General features: G+C 44.6%; 1 protein-coding gene across 1 annotated transcript in view; it reads left to right on the top strand.

Moving 5' to 3' along the window:
* LOC126474025 (gem-associated protein 5) overlaps nt 1-26215 on the top strand; it is a 343111-nt gene that overhangs the window by 206158 nt on the left and 110738 nt on the right. Inside the window, exons 13-14 of the mRNA XM_050101432.1 lie at nt 1658-1832; nt 18084-18167. Coding sequence (XP_049957389.1) covers nt 1658-1832; nt 18084-18167 — 259 coding nt within the window. The remainder of the gene's footprint in view (nt 1-1657; nt 1833-18083; nt 18168-26215) is intronic.

Genomic DNA, 26215 nt, shown 5'->3' with positions numbered 1-26215 from the left:
TACTAGTGCTGCCACATCCATCAGTGAGTAGTTCTTGGACATTGATTTCAAACACAGGCAATGGTTAAATTAATGTGACTGAACCATCTAATTTTCCTGTGCCCCCCCCCCCTCCCCCAATCCACAACACATTTCCCACTTAATTCTGTTGTCATATCCCGGTATGTTTATTTCTTGGTTAAAATAAACCATGTTCATTTTAAACTAATTTTTTTTGTTTGAACTCTGAGTATATCCCTCATTACTTCCTACATGTTGGCAAAATTTTTAGTTTTTGTCATGAAATCAATAAAAACTGGGTAGGCTCTAAGCACAGTGTGACCCTGGGAAAATAAAAAATTGGCCTAGAAAACCTGGAAAACACAGGGAACTTTTTTTAAGTCTCTCTGGACACCAAGGATGGGAACCCTGTCAGATTCTATACTGATTTTGCGGCTGAGTTAGCCCTTCTTTTAACTGCAATCTGCCTTAGATCAATCAAACAAAAAACCATTCCCAGTAGTCGGAAGAAAGCACAGATCACACCTGTCTACGAGAAGAGTGGCAAAAGTGATGCACAAAACTACTGATCAGTATCCTTGACATCCATTTGTTGTAGAATCTTACAATATACTCTGAGCTCAAATGTAATGAGGTATTTCAAACAGAATGATCTCCTCATGCCAGCTAGCACAGATTCCAAAACATCAATCATTTGAATCCCAACTCATTCTTTTATCTTTTGACATACTGAAAGCCATAGATCAAAGCAGTCAGGTAGATACTGTATTTCAGGATTTTTGAAAAGCGTTTGACTGAGTACCACATCTATGCTTGTTATCAAAAATAGGATTGTAGTGGATATCGAGCAAAATTTGTGACTACACGGGCTAACATAGCAACAAAAGTAATCAATGTTTGAAGAAATAATGGAATCTACTTCCCAATGGCAGGAGAACACATGAATAAAGGTATTAAAGTTTACAATCTTTCGGAGCCAGCGGCTCCTACTTCTTGCTGAAGGGTAGAAGGAGAAGGAAGAGGGGTGACGGAAGAGGACTGATAAGGTTTAGGAAAAGGGCTACATTTTGGAAAAGTCGCCCATAACTGTGGATCAGGTTACCATATGGGATGACAAGAAAGACTGACTGTTGGGTACTGCATTGGATGAGATATGAAAACATGAGAGATACGGTAGTAGGCAAGGCAAAGATTACTGCTGAAACATTATTCACAAGTTAATAAGTGTTGATAATTAAGTGAAAGATATAGGAGACAAAAAGGGAGTGAAGAAAGACAAAGTTACTGAGAAGAAATGCTGAGACAGAAAGTACTATGTAAGTTAAGATAGATGGGTGGCAAGAACCAAGGACATGTTGTAGCGCGAATTTTTTCTTGTTTTATATATATTGGTTTTTCACTCCTACTTGCATAGTGGGCACCCTGGATTAAACACAGTCACGTTGTATGTCTTTGAACAGACAGTTGGTTTGTATTTATTAAAATAAGATTATTGACTTACAATGTCATTGAAACAATCGAAGCAATACATTAATTTGCAAGATAGAAATTGTCTTCCACATCTTTATAAATGTGATGAAATGAGACATTTTTCCTGCTTACTCCAGTGTTCTGCACTCTGCAGGAAAGAAATAACTGTTTGTTTCTTATGTTTCAGGTGTGGGACGTTAGATCTCAACAGCCGATAGCAAACTGTTCATTGCACAGTGATGCTGTACTGTGTTGTCTGTGGAGCCCTCTTGATCCTGATTATATTATAACTGGCTCAGCAGATAACACACTATGTGTGTGGAAAATCAGCAAACAGACTAATAAGGTTCCCATTGAAAACAGTATGTATAGTCATAATTTTGGTTTTATTTAAAAGTAAAAGTGTGCTTGAAAATATTTAAATAAATTATTTATTCTCTTAGAGACATCAACCCCTATAGAACTTGAAACTAGTGAAATAAATGTGATTCACAACCCAAACTACATCGTGTGTGTGTGTGTGTGTGTGTGTGTGTGTGTGTGTGTGTGTGTGTGACATCAACCCCTATAGAACTTGTAACTAGTGAAATAAATGTGATTCACAACCCAAACATCGTGTGTGTGTGTGTGTGTGTGTGTGTGTGTGTGTGTGTGTGTGAGAGAGTGAGGGCGCGCGCGTGTGGTCCGCGCACACCTGTGCTTGTGTATGTGCTTGCATGTGTCAGCACCCAGACCAGCTCTATGGTTTCGAAATAGACAATTGATTTACTACACTTAAACATTTCTATCTCAAGTTAAAACCCCTAATAAAAATACAATAATATCCATGATAGTGGCAGAGTGGTGATACTTTTGGCCAAATCAAGGTGCTCTCACAGTGTATACACATGATGCTGTGAAAATGTGAAAAACCCAGTGCCTGCATGACCTTGGAGCTGCCTTGTCCCCAACATTAGACTCGTGCAACCTGGCTAAGACCAATTGTTTTGATGAATCACATTTTGATCCATGGTCTGTCATATTAGGTTAGACAGACAGCATCACAGTCATGTGGCAGACCAGACTGGTTTTTTCTTAATGGCAGAAGAGAGTGCTCTCTTTCCATCCCACCCATTATCTGAGAATCAATTGTTTATGAGTCTGTGAACAATGTTTATATGATGATTGTTTTCCTTTTTATTGTTTTGGCACCCTATATCTATATTGTGGTGTAATCTCCCCCCCCCCCCCCCCCCTCTCTCTCTCTCTCTCTCTCTTTCTTTTCATCTCACCCTCCCTGCCCCCCCCCCCTCCCCCCCCCCCCCCTGCTTTCCACCTCAACATATGTCTTCCACCTTAACTTCCCTCTCTTCCACCTCACCTTCTAATTTCTACCACCTCACCTTCTAATTTCAGGGTGTATACAACCCAGGAGATCCGGGAAAAACCCGGGACATTTTTAGAATTCCGGGAATTTTTCATTGTTTTAGTTTTCAGTTAAATTTTTGTAATTTTGACTGGTAAGAACCGATACTCTAACAAAGGATATTACTGTATCCCGCTACTGCAGAATAATACTTCAACAATAAAACATAAACGAGAGAAAAAAATGAAAATAACTTAAATTACAAACGAAATGCGCCATATACGACGACACACAGTGATCATGCCAGCTTCTGCCAACTGAAAATGTGTCAAAGGCTTTAGGAGGACTATGGAGTGCTTCATAACAACAAATTGCCTCCAATGAGCGTGAAGTCGCAACTGTTTACATTCGATTTGTTTTAGCAGTTACACGCGGGCTCATGCGCGTGCGCAGTTGAGTTGCGTTTGGGTAGTAGATTCTCCCGCTTCTAGCTACAGGAATGTGGCTGTTGGCTGTGCAAGCAGTCGCAGCAAGCAGCTAGATGCTACCGGGAAAAGGGGGCGCCAAATTCATATTCTTGAGGAAAAAAACTTGGTTCACAAAGCGCCTAGCATCCAGCGCACGTTTGTCTAGCGATTATTCATATGATTTTGAAACGCTTCCCTGTTGGTTTTTGAACACATTTTAAGTTGATTTCTGAATGAATCATAAGTTGACTTTTGAATGCATGCATAGTGTACATGATGTCTCTGTCAGGAGAATCCTCGTTGCATCTAGAAATAAACTTTCCGCAGACAAAAGGGGACGGGGCAATACGAGCTGAGGGAGTAAAGCCGAATGGATGAATTCCAATTGCTGTCTGATTATATGGTTGATTGGGTTTGCAAATGATCAGCGTTGTTATAATTACTAGCGAAATCCATAGATTCAGACTACCAGAATGGAATTAAACGACTGACAGGAATAACAGGTGAGAAAGATTATGTATTATCTTCTCGGTGTATCCAAGAAAATGAAATTTTGACAGAAATTTTTTCGCCAGATCGCTGCTACACTAGTAAGGACCGGTAGTACAGCCCCAGCTAGCAGCCGCGTAAATTCTATTCTGGAAGTAACGTGGAAAACGTGTTGTTCGAGCACGTAATACGCATAACCAGAAAATTGAAGTGGACTGACAAGGCAGCCAGTCCACAGTGACGGGTAGCCGAAAGAAAGGCACGCGTACACACACACGCCGACGGGCATCAAGTACTGGAACAGGCTACGTAATTAATGCTATGAAGAAAAGTACGTAGCTGGATTAATACTTATCTTTAATCAATCATTGTGGTACATCGCTCTTGACTATACACAGGAGACTTTAATTACAATCACTGTAAGGCTAATGGCACCTTGCTAATTCGTAGCCATTAACTTAGCTGAAGGCTATTCTGTCTCTCGGCTAATGAGAGTGAAAGGCTTCGTACATCTAGTCGCTAGCTAGGTCGTCCGTCCAACTGGGACGAGTGCTTGTTCGTATCACGAGACCTGCCTTGTGGTGGCGCTAGGTCTGCGATCACACAGTGGCGACACGCGGGTCCGACATGAACTAAATGGACCACGGCCGATTTAATCTACCACCTAGCAAGTGTGGTGTCTGGCGGTGACACCACAAAAATAATCGCGGGATAACTAAACCTGTGATTCTGGCAGGGTTAGTGAAGTTAATCGGCGAACAAATTTTGACAGTGGCAGCAATAGCTACAGAATTTGTGATGACAAGATTGTTTGTTAAAACGAGGAAGGGGAAGAAATGGGGACATCACACAAATTATGGAAGAATAAGACGATTCCAAATTTATATAAAAATTTCACAGTACTGCTATCTCATGCCTGACAAGCTGGTGCCTATGAATGAAATGTGAAACTATTTCGCCGGCCGGTGTGGCAAGCGGTTCTAGGCGCTTCAGTCTGGAACCGCGCGACCGCTACGATCGTAGGTTCAAATCCTGCCTCGGGCATGGATGTGTATGATTTCCTTAGGTTAGTTAGGTTTAAGTAGTTCTATGTTCTAGGGGACTGATGACCTCAGATGTTAAGTCCCATAGTGCTCAGAGCCATTTGAACCATTTTTTTGAAACTATTTCCTAACATAAAGCTTTTTGCTTGTAGTAGGTCTAATAGGCATTTGATATTGGTACTTGGTGGCTTATATTCTGTCGTGTTATAAAGATGGCCATTTGTGCCAAAACAGTCTCGTTTATTTGGTGTGTTACAAAATTGCTGCAATATTAGAAAGGCCTATTCTGTTTTATCTAGCAGACAGTGACAAAATAGACGTAATCAGATCGAGAAACCACACCAGTCTTGGGTATTATTTGTATTAACAGCTTTTTCAGTATTAGATAATGACATTTCGATTTTTCATGTAGCAAAACGTTTCACGAACTTTGATGAAGTAATAGATTCTTTCGCAGAAAGGAAAGCATGCCATGTAAAGCTGTAGCAAGATTAGAGAGAAAAAAATGCTAAGAGCTAAGGTTTGAAGAAATGTGTAATTTCTTGCTTATCTCTTGACAGTATTGGTTTTATATATCCTATATTTAATTTTATGTCACACAAAACAGCAAGTTATTAACTAATAGGCCATAAAGAGTTCAGATTTTCTGAAGAGTTCTCGTTCTCTTGATTACAAATAATCCCATCCGCTATTAATTGCGAGATTTTTTTTAAAGAGGGGCAGGCTGTCAAACCGTCCGACTGGGAGCAGGAGAGGCACCACAGGACATTTCAATTTCCACTCTCCTGAATATAGTTTGGACGTGCGGTAGAAAAATGCTTTATGAAGAGGCGTGGCACTGCACTTTGGCATACTTAAGACCAAATAATATGTCTTACGTTTCCTGTTTATGTTTGACTTTTCAGAAAGATGTGCGCTAAAAGATGAACATATTTTGAAAATTCGATTTTTTTAGTATTGACCCGGTTCGCAAATGTCGTAGATCAGGGGCTGATGCGCAGAGCAGTCTGAGTTATAGTGGATAGTCTCCATGTGACCCGTGTTTACATTTAGTGATTTTGCTGTTTCCCCTTCTTTTACTTTCATGTTAAATGAAAACAAAACTGGTATCTGTGGCCGGGAGCTATCAGGTGAATCAAAACACATTCACATAATTACGGAAGGCTGGAATATGTCATTAGTTTCAGATTTTATTTTATTTCCACCTTTCTGACAGTCAAGCATTAATCGCCTTGAGGAACAATGAAGTTATTTTTGTCTGTTTGCTAAAGAAATTTGACTTTTGTTAACCTTTTCCGCAGAGGCAGTCAATGTATTTGAAACGAAATGTTTAAGTCCACAGTACTGGCTAGTTTCAACCATTCGCTGTATTTCAAGTGCATGTTTTCATTTTCTAGCACGTATGGCATTATGCCACAATGAAGAACCAAACATGATATAATACAGTACTTGTGCTCCAAGAAAATTTACATCGCGAAAACCACGCTGAAAAGCTTAATATCAGGTCGAGGTCTACCTCATTGGGAACCTGGACACTCGAATATGCCCTTTAAGTATGCACTTTAAATGTGCACATTTTAATATGGTTCACGAAATTCCGATGCTCTTGCAGTATCCTCTGATGTCTTGTTTCTTTTATGACATAATGTATGATCTTTCAATGTTTTACACATACGTACGTACCGGATTCCTACGTCATGATAGCGACCCAAGCGCAGTGTTGCCTGTTATCTGCGCTCTCTGGCAACTACTGAAACAAACCAATTGCTAAGAGGTCGCGGGAAAATATTGCGAATAGTGGTTTGAATAGTGTTACTTTCAAAGTAAATATCCTTTTACGTAAGTTGAACTATGTATGAGAATGTACCACGAAATTCTTAAATAACAGAACGTTTGACCCTCATTTAAAAATCAACTCTTTGATGATGAGCCATTTAGAAGAATTTCGAACCCTGAAGATCAGACATTTATGTCATTATTAAAAATTTTACTGGCACATTTGTGTGATATATCTTAAAGTGTAACACACGCAAAAAAGGTCAACAGTATATGCGAAAGCTTAGCTTCTCTTGCAGCTTGAGACCACTATTATATGTGAAAGCTTTGCTTTTCTCATAGGAGCACTATGTATATTAAATTAAACTATTAACTTTCCCTGTTTGTGTGTTCGTGCTACTTAGCAGTGATATTGCTGTTGGCTGACTACATCACGTGTCCTATGCTCTCAATATCCGCTGTCATCGGCTGTCGAGATCAAATGACATGAGCTACGAACGGCTTACAAAAGTGCATCGAAATCTCGATTTCAATGATTCAGAACGTAACATGGGGTGTTTGGTGGAATTCCAATGTAGACTTTCGTAATACGAAAATATGCAACGTACATGTTGCTGCACATCAAAGATATATCCAAAACGTGTCTTTTTCCATGAGTTTCGTTTTCCAAAGTACCGGTAAATTGTACTCCCTGAAATTGTATGCCCGTGTATAAGACCATAACCATTCAAAGGACTGATAAGGGAAAATATACTGTCACCCGGGAGAAAGTGTATTTTTAACTGGGGAATCCGGGAAAAATCCGAGAATTTTTTTTACTTGTCCACGTATACACCCTGAATTTCTTCCACCTCACCCTCCAGTTTCTTTCACCTTGCCTCCCAATTTCTTTCACCTCACCTCCCCACCTCTCCTTTACACATACCCTCCCCTCTCTTCAACCTCCCCACACCTCTCATCACACCCTTCACCAAACCTCCCTTCTCTTCACTCTCACGTCCCCTCCCTTCTCTTCACTCTCGCCTCCCCTCCCTTCTCTTCACTCTCGCCTCCCCTCCCTTCTCTTCACTCTCGCCTCCCCTCCCTTCTCTTCACTCTCGCCTCCCCTCCCTTCTCTTCACTCTCGCCTCCCCTCCCTTCTCTTCACTCTCGCCTCCCCTCCCTTTTATTCACTCTCGCCTCCCCTCCCTTCTCTTCACTCTCGCCTCCCCTCCCTTCTCTTCACTCTCGCCTCCCCTCCCTTCTCTTCACTCTCACCTCCCCTCCCTTGTCTTCACTCTCGCCTCCCCTCCCTTCTCTTCACTCTCGCCTCCCCTCCCTTGTCTTCACTCTCGCCTCCCCTCCCTTGTCTTCACTCTTGCCTCCCCTCCCTTCTCTTCACTCTCACCTCCCCTCCCATCTCTTCACTCTCGCCTCCCCTCCCTTCTATTCACTCTCACCTCCCCTCCCTTCTATTCACTCTCGCCTCCCCTCCCTTCTCTTCAATCTCTCCTCTCTTCTCCTCCATATAACCTTCCTTCCCTTCAGCCTCGGCCGGCCAGTGTGACCGAGCAGTTCTAGGCGCTACAGTTTGGAACCGCTACGGTCACAGGTTTGAATCCTGCCTCAGGCATGGATGTGTGTGATGTCCTTTGGTTAGTTAGGTTTAAGTAGTTCTAAGTTCTAGGGGACTGATGACCTCAGCAGTTAAGTCCCATAGTGCTCAGAGCCATTTGAACCTTCAGCCTCCCCTTCCTTCCCTTCAGCCTCCCCTCCCTTCTCTTAGTCTCCCGTCCCTTCCCTTAGTCTTTTCTCCCTTCCCTTCAATCTAACCTGCTTCCCTACAATCTCCCACCTTCCGTTCAGTTTCCCATCTCGCCCTCAATCTGTCCCCTTCCCTTCCCTTCCCTTCCCTTCCCTTCCCTCCAAACCGAGCGAGGTGGCACAGTGGCTAGCACACTGGACTTGCATTAGGGAGGATTATGGTTCAATCCCGCGTCCGGCCATCCTGATTTAGGTTTTCTGTGATTTCCCTCCATCTCTTGCCTGTCTCCCTCCCCTTTCTAACACTTGCTCCATGCATTCTCTTTAACTTCACCCCCTCGGACCCTTCCACATCCCCTCAACAACTCCCCCCCCCCCCCCCCCCCCGCCCCCCATGTTGCTTCTACAGCCCTCCTTCATCTCTCCCACCTCCCGCCTCCCTTTCTTCTACCTCTCCCTTTCCCTTTCTTTCACCACTCCCCCATCTCTTCCAAATCATTTCTGGTGATGTCTCGCAGCATGTCCTGTCTGCACTGGTCGCCCAATTGCCGCCACCTTTCTTGCTATTGGGCGACTTCAACGCCCATAACCCTCTGTGGGGTGGGTCAGTGGCCACAGGTCGAGGCGCCACCGTTGAACATTTGTTGTCGCAGCTCGATCTCTCGCTGTTAAATGATGGCGCCTTCACACACTTCAGTGTGGCGCATGGCACCTACTCCGCCATTGACCTTTCCATCTGTAGCCATAGCCTCTTACCGTCTGTCCAATGGAGTGTGCATGACAACCTGTGTGGTAGTGACCACTTTCCGCTCTTTTTGTCACTACCACAGCGTCACTCTTCTGGGCGCCCTAGCAGATGGGCTATGAATAAGGCTGACTGGGATTTGTTCTCCTCCACTGCCGCTTTTGAGCCTCTCTCTACTGATGACATTGATGCGGTGGTTCAATCTGTCACCGCCGGCATCGTTACTGCCGTCGAATCTGCCATTCCCCGTTCTTCTGGGTCCGCTCGGCGGAAGGCTGTGCCTTGGTGGTCGCCTGAGATCGCTGAAGCGATTAAAGATCGCCGGCGGGCGCTCCAGCGTCACAAGCGACATCCCTCCTTAGCCCACCTTATCGCCTTCAAACGGCTGCGTGCGCATGCCCGCCTCCTTATCCGCCAAGTCAAGAAGGAGTGCTGGGAGCGGTATGTGTCCACCATTGGCCTCCATGTCACTCCCTCGCAGGTCTGGGCCAAGATTCGACGCGTCTACGGCTATCGGACCCCTGCCAGCGTCCCTGCGCTCTCACTGAATGGAGCCGTTTGTACCGACTCCGACGTCATTGCAAATCGCTTAGCAGAGCATTTTGCTATGAGTTCCGCTTCTGCGAATTACCCCCAGGCCTTCCGCTCCATTAAAGATCGGCTGGAACATCGGAGCCTTTCGTTTCGCAGCAACCACCCGGAATCTTACAATGCTCCATTCAGTGAGTGGGAATTTCGCAGTGCCCTAGCTGCTTGCCCTGATACCGCTCCTGGGCCAGATGGCATCCACTGTCAGATGCTGAAACACCTTTCAGTGGACTGCCAGCGGCGCCTTCTCGATCTTTACAACCGTCTTTGGGTCGAGGGGGAGTTTCCGTCGCAATGGCGGGAAGGCATTGTCATCCCCGTTTTGAAACCTGGGAAGACCCCTCTGGAGGTGGACAGCTACCGTCCCATTAGCCTCACCAACGTTCTTTGTAAGTTGCTTGAACGGATGGTGAGCCGGCGCTTGCATTGGGTACTGGAGTCTCGGGGCCTTCTGGCTCCGTCTCAGGGTGGGTTCCGTAAAGGCCGCTCCGCCACCGACAATCTGGTGAGTCTGGAGTCGGCCATCCGTACTGCTTTTGCCCGCCGTCAGCACCTGGTCGCTGTCTTTTTCGACATGCGGAAGGCGTACGCTACGACATGGCGTCATCACATTCTTTCTACGCTTCATGGATGGGGTCTTCGGGGTCCTCTGCCGATTTTTATCCGCAATTTTCTGTCGTGTCGTACCTTCCGCGTGCAAGTCGCGGCCTCGTATAGTTCCTCCCACGTCCAGGAGAACGGTGTGCCACAGGGCTCTGTTTTAAGTGTCTGTCTGTTTTTAATAGCCATTAACGGGCTTCCCTGTATGCTGACGACTTCTGCCTTTATTACAGCTCTACTGGCATTGCAGCTGTTGAACGTCAGCTACAGGGCGCTATCCGTAAGGCGCAGTCTTGGGCTGTAGCGCATGGGTTTCAGTTTTCGGCAGCCAAGACCTGCGTTATGCATTTCTGCCGGCGCCGAACAGTCCATCCTGCGCCGCGGCTTTATCTTGCCGACGAACTCCTTGCTGTGGTGGAGACCCACAGGTTTTTGGGGGTGGTTTTCGATGCCCGGTTGACTTGGCTGCCTCATATCCGGCAGCTGAAACAGACGTGTTGGCGGCATCTAAACGCTCTGAGATGCTTGAGCAACACCCGCTGGGGCGCCGACCGCTCTACACTGTTGCGGCTCTACCAGGCGTTAATCCAGTCCCGTCTGGATTATGGGAGCCTGGCTTATGGCTCAGCATCCCCATCTGCGTTACGGGTGCTGGACCCGATTCTCCACAGCGGGATACGCCTTGCCACTGGTGCTTTCCGCACTAGCCCTGTGGACAGCGTACTAGTGGAGGCAGGTGTACCTCCACTGCGGTTCCGACGCCAACGTTTGCTGGCCGCTTATGCTGCCCATGTTCTAAGCTTGCCCGGGCATCCAAACTATCGCCTCCTGTTCCCGCGGTCGGTCGTCCGTATGCCAGAACGTCGGCCCCGGTCTGGTTGTACAATAGCGGTCCGCGTCAAAGAGCTTCTCTCTGGGCTCCAGGGTTTCACTGTTCCACCTCCTTTCCGGGCTACTTTGCATACACCCCCAGGGTGTGTTCGTCGCCCTAGCCTTCGGCTCGACTTGGCACAGGGCCCTAAGGACTCAGTCCCTCCAGAGGCCTTCCGCCGCCGCTTTTATTCCATCCTGGCCACGTATCAGGGCTCTGGTGTTGTTTACACTGACGGTTCGATGGTTGCTGGTCGTGTCGGATATGCGCTCACTCTAGGGGACCTTTCCGAACAACGTTCCTTGCCGGATGGCTGCAGCAGTTTACACTGCTGAACTGGTCGCCATCTTTCGTGCCCTAGAGTATATCCGCTCCTGCTCAGGTGAGTCCTTCGTTATCTGTAGCGATTCCCTGAGCGGTTTACGAGCTCTCGACCAGTGTTTCCCTCGTTCTCGTCTGCTGATGGCTATCCACAAGTCTCTGCATACTCTCGCCTGTTGCGGCCGCTCTGTGGTCTTTGTGTGGACCCCCGGTCATGTCGGCATCCCGGGTAACGAACATGTTGACCGCCTGGCGAAAGAGGCCACCAGTAAGCCATCTCTGGACGTTGGCCTCCCAGAGGCTGATTTGCGGGCAGTCTTCCGCCGCAAAATCTTGGCGCTATGGGACGATGAATGGCGCGAACTGACAATGCGCAATAAACTCCGTGCTGTCAAGGAGACGACGGCTGTGTGGCGGTCATCCCTGCGAGCCACTCGCAGGGACTCAGTAGTTCTTTGCCGGCTCCGCATTGGCCACTCCCGGCTGACACACAGTTATTTACTGCGCCGGGAGGACCCTCCTCTATGTCGCTGTGGGGCAGCTTTGACAGTGGCCCACATTTTGCTGGCCTGCCCCCTTTTAGCTGTGGTCCGGCAGACATTTGCGCTGCCTGCTACGCTCCCTGCCCTTTTAACGGACGACTCCACTATGGCTGACTTAGTTTTACGTTTTATTCGGGCAGGGGGATTTTATCATTTACTCTGAGTGTTTCTGTTTTATTTTATTGTTTTGTGTTGATTCTGGCCTTTGGCCTATGGTTTTAAACTGATTTTTTAATGTGTTTCTAAGTGGTTGGCCTTTCCTTTTTTATGTCTATGGTCGGCCAACCACCGTCACACTCTGTGTGGTTTTAGTTTGTTTTGTCTTGTCTTTTTCTCAGTATCTCTTGTTCTGTATCGTCTGTGATCTCTTCTGTTCCTTGTTTTTATTCTCTGTGGGTGTTCTTTGTCTTTGGAAACAGGGACCGATGACCATAGCAGTCTGGTCCCTTTAATCCCCCAAACCAACCAACCAACCATTCCAACTCATTTCTGCCATCCCTCCCCTTTCCCACCTATCCTTCCTCCTCACCTTCTCTCCGCCACAAAATCTCCCTTGCCCCATTGGCCTCTTCACTCCCCTTGGCCTCTTCATTTTGCCCGATCTCAAGCCTCCCCTGCCCCATCTCGAGCCTCCCCCCACCCCTGACCCATCTCAAGCCTCCGCCCACCCCCGGCCCATCTCGAGCCTCCCCACAACCCCAACCCATCTCGAGCCTCCCCCGAACCCCGACCCATCTCGAGCCTCCCCCCAACCCCGACCCATCTCGAGCCTCCCCCCAACCCCGACCCACCTCGACCCTCCCCCCAACCCCGACCCACCTCGACCCTCCCCCCAACCCCGACCCACTTCGAGCCTCCCCTCAACCCCGACCCACCTCCAACCTCCCCCCACCTCCAACCTCCCCCCAACCCCGACCCACCTCAAACCTCCCCCCAACCCCGACCCACCTCAAACCTCCCCCCAACCCCGACCCACCTTGAACCTCCCCCCAACCCCGACCCACCTTGAACCTCCCCCCAACCCCGACCCACCTCAAGCCTCCCCCCAACCCCGACGCACCTCGAGCCTCCCCCCAACCCCGACTCACCTCGAGCCTCCCCCCAACCCCGACTCACCTCGAGCCTCCTCCCAACCCCGACCCACCTTGAGCCTGCCCCCCAGCCCCAGCCCACCTTGAGTCTGCCCCCACCCCCAGCACACCTTGAGCCTGTCCTCACCCCCAGCCCACCTTGAGCCTGCCCCCAGCCCACCTTGAGCCTGCCCCCAGCCCACCTTGAGCCTGCCCCCACCCCACCTCGAGCCTCCTCCCACCCCCGGCCTACCTCGAGCTTCCCCCCCACCCCCACCCCCAGCCCACCTCGTGCCTCCCCCCCCCCCCACTCCCACCCCACCTCGAGCCTCCCACCCACCCCCTGCCCATCTTGAGCCTTTCTTTTTATTATTAGCTTCCTATCACCCACATAGTCATTTTCTTCTTATCACTTTGCAATCTACATCTACATTTATACTCTGCAAGCCACCCGACGGTGTGTGGCGGAGGGCACTTTACGTGCCACTGTCATTACCTCCCTTTCCTGTTCCAGTCGCGTATGGTTCGCGGGAAGAACGACTGTCTGAAAGCCTCCATGCGCGCTCTAATCTCTCTAATTTTACATTCGTGATCTCCTCGGGAGGTATAAGTAGGGGGAAGCAATATATTCGATACCTCATCCAGAAACGCACCCTCTCGAAACCTGGTAAGCAAGCTACACCGCGATGCAGAGCGCCTCTCTTGCAGAGTCTGCCACTTGAGTTTGTTAAACATCTCCGTAACGCTATCATGGTTACCAAATAACCCTGTGACGAAACGCGCCGCTCTTCTTTGGATCTTCTCTATCTCCTCCGTCAACCCGATCTGGTACGGATCCCACACTGATGAGCAATACTCAAGTATAGGTCGAACGAGTGTTTTGTAAGCCACCTCCTTTGTTGATGGACTACATTTTCTAAGCACTCTCCCAATGAATCTCAACCTGGTACCCGCCTTACCAACAATTAATTTTATATGATCATTCCACTTCAAATCGTTCCGCACGCATACTCCCAGATATTTTACAGAAGTAACTGCTACCAGTGTTTGTTCCGCTATCATATAATCATACAATAAAGGATCCTTCTTTCTATGTATTCGCAATACGTTACATTTGTCTATGTTAAGGGACAGTTGCCACTCCCTGCACCATGTGCCTATCCGCTGCAGATATTCCTGCATTTCGCTACAAATTTCTAATGCTGCAACTTCTCTGTATACTACAGCATCATCCGCGAAAAGCCGCATGGAACTTCCGACACTATCTACTAGGTCACTTATATATATTGTGAAAAGCAATGGTCCCATAACACTCCCCTGTGGCACGCCAGAGGTTACTTTAACGTCTGTAGACGTCTCTCCATTGATAACAACATGCTGTGTTCTGTTTGCTAAAAACTCTTCAATCCAGCCACACAGCTGGTCTGATATTCCGTAGGCTCTTACTTTGTTTATCAGGCGACAGTGCGGAACTGTATCGAACGCCTTCCGGAAGTCAAGAAAAATAGCATCTATCTGGGAGCCTGTATCTAATATTTTCTGGGTCTCATGAACAAATAAAGCGAGTTGGGTCTCACATGATCGCTGTTTCCGGAATCCATGTTGATTCCTACATAGTAGATTCTGGGTTTCCAAAAACGACATGATACTCGAGCAAAAAACATGTTCTAAAATTCTACAACAGATAGACGTCAGAGATATAGGTCTATAGTTTTGTGCATCTGCTCGACGACCCTTCTTGAATACTGGGACTACCTGTGCTCTTTTCCAATCATTTGGAACCTTCCGTTCCTCTAGAGACTTGCGGTACATGGCTGTTAGAAGGGGGGCAAGTTCTTTCGCGTACTCTGTGTAGAATCGAATTTTGGTATCCCGTCAGGTCCAGTGGACTTTCCTCTGTTGAGTGATTCCAGTTGCTTTTCCATTCCTTGGACACTTATTTTCATGTCAGCCCTTTTTTCGTTTGTGCGAGGATTTAGAGAAGGAACTGCAGTGCGGTCTTCCTCTGTGAAACAGCTTTGGGAAAAGGTGTTTAGTATTTCAGCTTTACGGGTGTCATCCTCTGTTTCAGTGCCATCATCATCCCGGAGTGTCTGGATATGCTGTTTCGAGCCACTTACTGATTTAACATAAGACCAGAACTTCCTAGGATTTTCTGTCAAGTCGGTACATAGAATTTTACTTTCGAATTCACTGAACGCTTCACGCATAGCCCTCCTTACACTAACTTTGACATCGTTTAGCTTCTGTTTGTCTGAGAGGTTTTGGATGCGTTTAAACGTGGAGTGAAGCTCTCTTTGCTTTCGCAGTAGTTTCCTAACTTTGTTGTAGTACCACGGTGGGTTTTTCCCGTCCCTCACAGTTTTACTCGGCACGTACCTGTCTAAAACGCATTTTACGATTGCCTTGAACTTTTTCCATAAACACTCAACATTGTCAGTGTCGGAACAGTAATTTTCGTTTTGATCTGTTAGGTAGTCTGAAATCTGCCTTCTAGTACTCTTGCTAAACAGATAAACCTTCCTCCCTTTTTTTATATTCCTATTAACTTCAATATTCAGGGATGCTGCAACGGCCTTATGATCACTGATTCCCTGTTCTGCACATACAGAGTCGAAAAATTCGGGTCTGTTTGTTATCAGTTGGTCCAAGATGTTATCTCCACGAGTCGGTTCTCTGTTTAATTGCTCGAGGTAATTTTCGGATAGTGCACTCAGTATAATGTCACTCGATGCTCTGTCCCTACCATCCGTCCTAAACATCTGAGTGTCCCAGTCTATATCTGGTAAATTGAAATCTCCACCTAAGACTATAACATGCTGAGAAAATTTATGTGAAATGTATTCCAAATTTTCTCTCAGTTGTTCTGCCACTAATGCTGCTGAGTCGGGAGCTTGGTAAACGGAGCCAATTGTTAACCAAGCTCGGTTGTTGAGTGTAACCTCCACCCATAATAATTCACAGGAACTATCCACTTCTACTTCACTACAGGATAAACTGCTACTAACAGCGACGAACACTCCACCACCGGTTGCATGCAATCTATCCTTTCTAAACACCGTCCGTACCTTTGTAAAAATTTCGGCAGAATTTATCTCTGGCTTCAGCCAGCTTTCTGTACCTGTAATGATTTCAGCTTCGGTGCTTTCTATCAGCGCTTGAAGTTCCGGTACTTTACCAACGCAGCTTCGACAGTTTACAATTACAATACCGATTGCTGCTTGGTCCCCGCATGTCCTGACTTTGCCCCGCACCCATTGAGGCTGTTGCCCTTTCTGTACTTGCCCAAGGCCATCTAACCTAAAAAACCGCCCAGCCCACGCCACACAACCCCTGCTACCCGTGTAGCCACTTGTTGCATGTAGTGGACTCCTGACCTGTCCAGCGGAACCCGAAACCCCACCACCCTATGGCGCAAGTCGAGGAATCTGCAGCCCACACGGTCGCAGAACCATCTCAGCCTCTGATTCAGACCCTCCACTCGGCTCTGTACCAAAGGTCCGCAGTCAGTCCTGTCGACGATGCTGCAGATGGTGAGCTCTGCTTTCATCCCACTAGCGAGACTGGCAGTCTTCACCAAATCAGATAGCCGCCGGAAGCCAGAGAGGATTTCCTCCAATCCATAGCGACACACATCATTGGTGCCAACATGAGCGACCACCTGCAGATGGGTGCACCCTGTACCCTTCATGGCATCCGGAAGAACCCTTTCCACATCTGGAATGACTCCCCCCCAGTATGCACACAGAGTGAACATTGGTTTTCTTCCCCTCTCTTGCTGCCATATCCCTAAGGGGCCCCATTACGCACCTGACATTGGAGCTCCCAACTACCAGTAAGCCCACCCTCTGCGAACTCCCGGATCTTGCAGACTGAGGGGCAACCTCTGGAACAGGACAAGCAGCCATGTCAGGCCGAAGATCAGTATCAGCCTGAGACAGAGCCTGAAACTGGTTCGTCAGACAAACTGGAGAGGCCTTCCGTTCAGCCCTCCGGAATGTCTTTCGCCCCCTGCCACACCTTGAGACGACCTCCCACTCTACCCCAGGTGAGGGATCAGCCTCAATGCAGGCAGTATCCCGGGCAAGCACAGTCGTAGTCCGATCGGGGGATGTGTGGGACGAGCTGGCCATCCCTGACAAACCCCCATCCGGACCCCCACATTGATGCCCATTGGCAACAGCCTCAAGCTGTGTGACCGAAGCCAATACTGCCTGAAGCTGGGAGCGAAGGGATGCCAACTCAGCTTGCATCCGAACACAGCAGTTGCAGTCCCTATCCATGCTAAAAACTGTTGTGCAAAGAACGTCTGAACTAATCTACAGAGAGCGCAAACAAATCGACATAAAATTTAAACGGTTATTAAAATACAAGATTGCCTAGTAAATACAGTAATGCTGCTACTTGCGCCCTGCTGACACACTGCTCAGCGGCGGAAGGAGACTATGCGATTTTACACTATTCAGGTACTAAAACGCGATGCTACAACTCTCAAATACTATAATACACCCGAAATTTATGAATTAAACAATGCAAATACCAAAAACACGCAAAGAAGTTAATAATCAAACTATGTAAGAAAAGAGTGAGCTAGGAGTATACGACTTGCTGCTGCAGCTGCTTATCCAACGGCGGCAGGGAGCACACTGACTGTGACCAACCGACACTGGCTGTTCAAAACAAAAACAGAAGACAGACGACTACGCGAATTTACACTATTCAGGTACTAAAACGCGATGCTACAACTCTCAAATACTATAATACGCCCGAAATTTATGAATTAAACAATGCAAGTACCAAAAACACGCAAAGAAATTAAGAATTAAACTATGTAACAAATGAGTGAGCTAGGAGTATACGACTTGCTGCTGCAGCTGCTTATCCAACGGCGGCAGGGAGCACACTGACTGAGCAATGAGCGATTAAAATTTGTAGCTAGAAATATACTCTAGCTTTCCTGTTGTTTACTATTTATTTGCATTTTACAATGACCTTTAACTTCTTTCTTTTCAGGGAAACAGAAGAAACAGGCAAAAATGCACAGCAAAACTGTTTCAAAAATGCTAGCACAAAATGCAGAGGATAAATTGCCCCAAGGTAAGAAGATCAAAATGAAGAATTATACTGAAATACATTAATATTCTACCAAAAACCGGAACGTCATTTATCTTTCTTTCATTTAGAAAAAGCTGTTGAAATATATGAAACATGAAGGAGCTTTAGTAAGAAGTTTAATATATTTTCTGTACCCTACGTTATGTTATTCAGATGAATAATTGTAGTTACTGCAAAAGCTATTTAATTTTTGAACACTTGTGCTCCGTAAAAATATAAACACTAGGTCCCATTCTTGATATTAAAACTTCAGAATCTCAACAATTTCTGAATTGACATAGATGTAGACATACAAGCCTGCAGGTGCCATTATTTGCCATGACATGAATCCATGTGTGGACACAGGATCCACATAGTCCATGACCAAGGGAGTCAAAAAGTTGAGTTAAACTTGCAGATTTTTTGAAAAATTGCTACAATTACTGGCAGATCCAATGCATCCTAAAGCCAACACCATACTTCCACTTCTACTTCTCCAGCAGAGCCAGACCCAACTATGGAGAACCTAAGATCAACAGCAGCGGCCAGCAGATACATAATCTGTAGCCTAGACTAAGATAGTTTGCAACAGTGTTATAAAATTTAGAGCAATGTTACCCAGCTGAATATCCATGAGCAGTCCAAAAAGGAAGAGCATGCCAAGAAGATATTGCTGGATACATGAAATGGATGACTTCTGATGCCATGGTTACTCAGTCCCTAACTGAAAAGTGCCAATGGAATACTAACCAAGATGTGTACCTCATATACATTTTCAACCACTACTATTTCAACCCTCCCCCCCCCCCCCCCCCCCAATGAACCATGGACCTTGCCATTGGTCCATTGGTGGGGAGGCTTGCATGCCTCAACGATACAGATAGCCGTACCGTAGGTGCAACCACAACGGAGGGGTATCTGTTGAGAGGCCACACAAACGTGTGGTTCCTGAAAAGGGGCGACAGCCTTTTCAGTAGTTGCAGGGGCAACAGTCTGGATGATTGACTGATCTGGCCCTGTAACACTAACCAAAACATCCTTGCTGTTGTGGTACTGTGAATGGTTGAAAGCAAGGGGAAACTACAGCCGTAATTTTTCCTGAGGGCATGCAGCTTTACTGTATGATTAAATGATGATGGCGTCCCCTTGGGTAAAATATTCTGGAGGTAAAATAGTCCCCCATTCGGATCTCCGGGCAGCGATTACTCAAGAGGACGTCGTTATCAGGAGAAAGAAAACTGGCGTTCTACAGATTGGAGCATGGAATGTCAGATCTCTTAATCGGGCAGGTAGGTTAAAAAATTTAAAAACGGAAAAGGATATGTTAAAGTTAGATATAGTGGGAATTAGTGAAGTTCGGTGGCAGGAGGAACAAGACTTCTGGTCAGGTGATTACAGGGTTATAAATACAAAATCAAATAGGGCTAATGCAGGAGTGGGTTTAACAATGAATAAAAAAATGGGAGTGAGGGTAAGCTACTACAAACAGCATAGTGAATGCATTATTGTGGCCAAGATAGACACGAAGCCCATGCCTACTACAGCAGTACAAGTTTATATGCCAACTAGCTCTGCAGATGATGAAGAAATTGATGAAATGTATGATGAGATATAAAAAATTATTCAGGTAGTGAAGGGAGACGAAAATTTAATAGTCATGGGTGACTGAAATTCGACAGTAGGAAAAGGAAGGGAAGGAAACGTAGTAGGTGAATATGGATTGGGGCTAAGAAATGAAAGAGGAAGCTGCATGGTAGAATTTTGCACAGAGCATAACTTAATCATAGCTAACACTTGGTTCAAGAATCAGGAAAGAAGGTTGTATACATGGAAGAACCTTGGAGATACTAGAAGGTTTCAGATAGGTTATATAATGGTAAGACAGAGATTTAGGAACCAGATTTTAAATTGTAAGACATTTCCAGGGGCAGATGTGGACTCTGACCACAATCTATTGGTTACGAACTGTAGATTAAATCTGAAGAAACTGCAAAAAGGTGGGAATTTAAGGAGATTGGACCTGGATAAACTGAAAGAACCAGAGGTTGTAGAGAGTTTCAGGGAGAGCATAAGGGAACAATTGACAGGAATGGGTGAAAGAAATACAGGAGAAGAAGAATGGGTAGCTCTGAGGAATGAAATAGTGAAGGCAGCAGAGGATCAAGTAGGTAAAAAGACGAGGGCTAGTAGAAATCCTTGGGTAACAGAAGAAATATTTAATTTAATGAATTTAATTAATGAAAGAGGAAAATATAAAAATGCAGTAAATGAAGCAGGCAAAAAGGAATACAAACGTCTCAAAAATGAGATCGACAGGAAGTGCAAAATGGCTAAGCAGGGATGGCTAGAGGACAAATGTAAGGCTGTACAGGCTTATCTCACAAGGGGTAAGATAGATACTGCCTACAGGAAAATTAAAGACACCTTTGGAAAAAAGAGAACCACTTGCATGAATATCAAGTGCTCAGATGGAAACCCAGTTCTAAGCAAAGAAGGGAAAGCAGAAAGGTGGAAGGAGTATATAGAGGGTCTATACAAGGGCGATGTTCTTGAGGACAATATTATGGAAATGGAAGAGGAGGTAGATGAAGATGAAATGGGAGATACGATACTGGGTGAAGAGTTTGACAGAGCACTGAAAGACATAAGTCAAAACAAGGCCCCGAGAGTAGACAACATTCCATTAGAACTATGGATAGCTTTGGGAGAGCCAGTCCTGACAAAACTCTACCATCTGGTGAGCAAGATGTATGAGACAGGCGAAATTCCCTCAGACTTCAAGAAGGATATAATAATTCCAATCCCAAAGAAAGCAGGTGTTGACAGATGTGAAAATTACCGAACTATCAGTTCAATAAGTCACAGCTGCAAAATACTAATACGAATTCTTTACAGACGAATGGAAAAACTGGTAGAAGCGGACCTCGGGGAAGATCAGTTTGGATTCCGTAGAAATGTTGGAACACATGAGGCAATGCTGACCCTACGACTTAGAAGAAAGATTAAGGAAAGGCAAACCTATGTTTCTAGCATTTGTAGACTTAGAGAAAGCTTTTGACAATGTTGACTGGAATGCTCTCTTTCAAATTCTGAAGGTGGCAGGGGCAAAATACAGGGAGCGAAAGTCTATTTACAATTTGTACAGAAAGCAGATGGCAGTTACAAGAGTCGAGGGACATGAAAGGGAAGTAGTGGTTGGGAAAGGAGTGAGACAGGATTGTAGCCTATCCCCGATGCTATTCAATCTGTATATTGAGCAAGCAGTAAAGGAAACAAAAGAAAAGTTCGATCTAGGTATTAAAATCCATGGAGAAGAAATAAAAACTTTGAGGTTTGCTGATGACATTGTAATCCTGTCAGAGACAGCAAAGGACTTGGAAGAGCAGTTGAACGGAATGGACAGTGTCTTGGAAGGAGGCTATAAGATGAACATCAGCACAGTCAAAACAAGGATAATGGAATGTAGTCGAATAAGTTGGGTGATGGTGAGGGAATTAGATTAGGAAATGAGAGACTTAAAGTAGTAAAGGAGTTTTGCTATTTGGGGAGAAAAAAAAAAACATGATAGTTGTAGTAGAGAGGATATAAAATGTAGACTGGCAATGGGAAGGAAAGCGTTTCTGAAGAAGAGAAATTTGTTAACATCAAGTATTGATTTAAGTGTCAGGAAGTCATTTCTGAAAGTACTTGTATGGAGTGTAGCCATGTATGGAAGTGAAACATGGACGATAAATAGTTTAGACAAGAAGAGAATAGAAGCTTTCGAAATGTGGTGCTACAGAAGAATGCTGAAGATTAGATGGGTAGATCACATAACTAATGAGGAGGTATTGAACAGAATTAGGGAGAAGAGGAGTTTGTGTCACAACTTGACTAGAAGAAGGGATCGGTTGGTAGGACATGTTCTGAGACATCAAGGGATCACCAATGTAGTGCTGGAGGGCAACGTGGAGGGTAAAAATCGTAGAGGGAGACGAAGAGATGAATACACTAAGCAGATTCAGAAGGATGTAGGCTGCAGTTGGTACTGGAAGATGAAGAAGCTTGCACAGGATAGAGTAGCATAGAGAGCTGCATCAAACCAGTCTCAGGACTGAAGACCACAACAACAACAACAACAACAACAACGTCTATTTCTATGTTTTACATTATTTTAGTGATGTCTGGTTACAGGTTTTCAGTTTATTTACAACTATGCAACACACCCAAGTGTCAAAGGCTACCTCTTCATTAAAATAAATGCTTATTTATGTGTTTACAGTATTGTGAGAAGGAAAGTTGCTACTTACCATAGAGCGGATATGCTGAGCTGCAGATAGGCACAACAAAAATGTTGTGTGTTTACATTGATTTTAGTCATTAATCTTTCCATAACTTTGACATTTATCACATATTTACTTTTTGTCATTAGAACTCCGTAAATCTGCTATGCGCATGTCCAGGCAATCTGTGCTATCTTCCATTCTTTCTTTTCCTAGCAATTAGTCTCACAGTTATTTTACTTACTGCACAGTGTCTGGCTACATAACCTGCCAACTACTCCTTTCTTCAGTATGGCTCTCTGACTGACTTCTTTCTTTGCCTATTGGAATGTGTTTGGATTTGGCAGTCAAATTTCATTTGTGTGGTTGTAATTTGTGGTATTTGTATTGTATTCTTTCCTAGACTTCCACTTTTCACACTTCACTTCCTTGCAGTATCCTCTGAATATACTGTTCTGTAAACCGTTTCTTCAACTTTAGAAATACAGTGTAGAAAAAATTCTGTATTCATGTGTATCATTTTCATTGTTGCTACTCTTCAGTAATTTTCTTGTCTTAATTGAAAAAATTATCCTGTGCATCAATTTTTTATCTCCACACCTCCATTGGGACACAGATAAGTGACACCAAAAAAGTGAGCTCATACTCTAGTCAGTGTAAATGAATCTTTATTTCTTTTGTCAGCTGAGCTGTCTTTCTTGCAACCTACCAACTCTTATTGTTCTCTTCTTGGTTCCAATACAGGAAGGTTTGGTTTTAAAGGTCTCAGTTTTTTCCATATGTCAGTTGTTATCGGATTCTCCATTTTAATCTTACTGTAGTTTAATTAAAGAGTGTTTTACAGCAGACACTTTTATTTATAAAGCATCTCCTGTGGTTATTCTGCAGATTGGATATATAGGTCTGTGCAGTTTTGATTGTTTTATATTGAAAACAGTATTTTTATTTGTAAAGTTGATGTGTACTTTGCCAGCCGCGGTGGTCTCGCGGTTCTAGGCGCTCAGTCCGGAGCTGCGCGACTGCTACGGTCGCAGGTTCGAATCCTGCCTCGGGCATGGATCTGTGTGATGTCCTTAGGTTAGTTAGGTTTCAGTAGTTCTAAGTTCTATGGGACTGATGACCACTGATGTTAAGTCCCATAGTGCTCAGAGCCATTTGATGTGTACTTTACTTTCGGTGTTTCTGCCTCTTGCTTACATATTTTCCAAATCACTACTTCTTGCAGTAGGAAGATGGAGAAACCAATAGTAACTGCTGTGGAGATGGTCATGCAAACAAACATATTTTCCGTATGAGTCTGCCCGCCATTTCATGGATATTGCTGTATCTATAGAGCGTTGTCTTATCGTGTCTCCATATTCATGATGGGGACTGTGAATTAATTACGCCAAAAAGTTTTTTGTATGTACGGTTGTGAATTTTCTTACAGTATTTAGAAATTCATTTAACAAACATAAAAGAATATCTTTTTGGTATGAGTTAAGGTTGCCCCATTACTGGCAGAGATTATGTCCAGAATGGTTGTAAGATCATATAGCATCCTCAAAAAGTGCACTGTTTTGGTGTATCAAATTATGATCTTTATTTGTTCTAAAAAACATTTACAAAATACATAAATGTGTTGATCACACCAATCCATTATAGGTACGAAAAATGTTTGGCATATGACTTTCTCTACTGTGCTGGCATGCAAGAACTGTTGATGAAATTTGCCATGACTGTCTGACAAGACTTTCGCACTTCGCTGACAACACTACAGATTTCTTCTGTTAACTTGCATATGTTTTGTGGTTTATTGATATACGTTAATGATTTATGATAACCCCAAAGAAAAAAAGTCTTCTGATCTTAGTTGCCATTGTTGGTCACCGCAGTGGGCGATTCGGGAACCTGGAAACTGTTCGTGGAATAATTCAGTTGTTTTGTGGGAAGTGTGATAGTGTCTCCATCCTGCCAAAACCACAAATTTTGAACATCCATTCCATTGAAATTACGCTACGAAAAAAATTTATTTTCATCGCATTGGTGACCCGCTTCAAGGGCTGATGATGCCACCCACCTGAAAGCCACACCAAATCATTATTTGCTGTGTATGTATTTTCCTTTGTTGAACCCTATAAGGATTTTCAGATCCTCAGATATGGCAGTACTGTTTATTCACAAATCCATTTAAGTGAAGTGCACCTCATCACTGCAGATCATTTTCCTCTCAAAACTGTTGTCTCCTTAGAATACAGTCAACAAAAGTCTCATTTTCTCATGATAGGCTTCTTTCAGCTGCAGCATTAACTGAATTCTGTTAGGATGATAATGGAGATCAAACCAGACATCCTATGTGCCATTCTTGGGAATGATGAGGAATCTTAGCAAAATTATACTATGTTGATTAGTACCAATGTAATTTTTTTTAAGGACTCTTTAGGTTGTGGTGGAGAGCCAGATAGATCTTTACCTCTTTTAGATGAGCATCTTCAGACTTTTACCTATAGCTGTAATTCGTAATTTAAGATGTAAAACACTTCTCCACTTCCGTTTTCTAGTTCATATCCCATTAACACTGACACTCTGGGCACAAACCTTGAATGTTAGATTTCGTGTCACTGGATGAGATGGATGAGGATGAAAGGGCCATGAATTTCAGTATAGGAAGTAAGGACTGCCTTAAATGCAGTGAAGAGTAGAAAAGAAACATACATTATTGCAAGGGAAATCTTTAAGTGCCTATGTGAAGAATAAAAGTAGTGGAATTTCTGTGACTACAATAATGAAACAATGGAAACTCCAGGGGGAATATGTAAGAGTCTTTTAATTGTGCCCATCTGCAACTTGGTTTGTCTTCTTTACAGTAAGTAGCAATCTGCCTTTTCCTACATTGTGACTACAATAAAATACATGACACAGGGTGAATTGTTTAAAGATGGCTGCAGTAATTAATTCAATACTGAATAAACAGTACTACAACAAGGACATACCCAGGGGCAGCCTACTGCCGTTTCACCCCCCAAACAACATCTTCACAAACTGCACTCCTCTCCCGCTCCATCAATCAGACTTAACAATTCGGTATCAGTTTGAAGACAATCAAAACTGGTAATGGATATAAACTAGTAAAAATGTACCTAGAGCCATTTGTGGTGACATTTCAAAACTGTTTCGCCCTTTGCCCGTCCTCCATCATTAGTGTCAATCGTGTACTTGAAAATGTAGTGAGCAGAGAACCCTCCAGACTCATGCTACACGGTTTGGTTCAGAGTGGTAAGCAGAAAACTGAAAAGAAAAATTTAAAAAAAGCATTGGTAATGAGCAATTTATGTTTAAGGGTGAGATTTATTGAGAGGGGAAAGAGCTTAAAAATTGTTTCATAGGCTTGCAGGAAGTTTAAACAGTATGAACTGGAAAAAGCTTGTGAATATATTGAAGGAAAGATGAATGAACTGGAAAGGCAGACCACTTTTAAACTGACTGTATTGGAAACAAAAGGTTTTGACAAGTCAGAAAGGAGAGAATGCCAACCCGATAGAATTAAGGAATAGTCTAAGACAAGATAAGATTGTTGTCTGTTGCCCACTCTTCAACATATATTTAAAAGGCAGGATTGAGCATTATTAATGGAAGGGGGCAAAAAATGGTGGTTGAAGCACATGACATTTACAGATAGTATGGTTATTTTAGCCGGGCATGGAAAAGAGGTCCAAGAAATGGCAGAGGAAATTGAAACTATTGTAAGAGATCATGGAATGAAAGTAAATGGAAATGGTGACAAGAGCTGGAGATGAAATGACAAAAATA

The sequence above is a fragment of the Schistocerca serialis genome, chromosome 4 (assembly GCF_023864345.2).
Source record: "Schistocerca serialis cubense isolate TAMUIC-IGC-003099 chromosome 4, iqSchSeri2.2, whole genome shotgun sequence".
Taxonomy (NCBI): Eukaryota; Metazoa; Arthropoda; class Insecta; order Orthoptera; family Acrididae; genus Schistocerca; species Schistocerca serialis.
The sequence above is the reverse complement of the archived record's forward strand: the minus strand, read 5'-3'. Positions and strand labels throughout refer to the sequence as shown.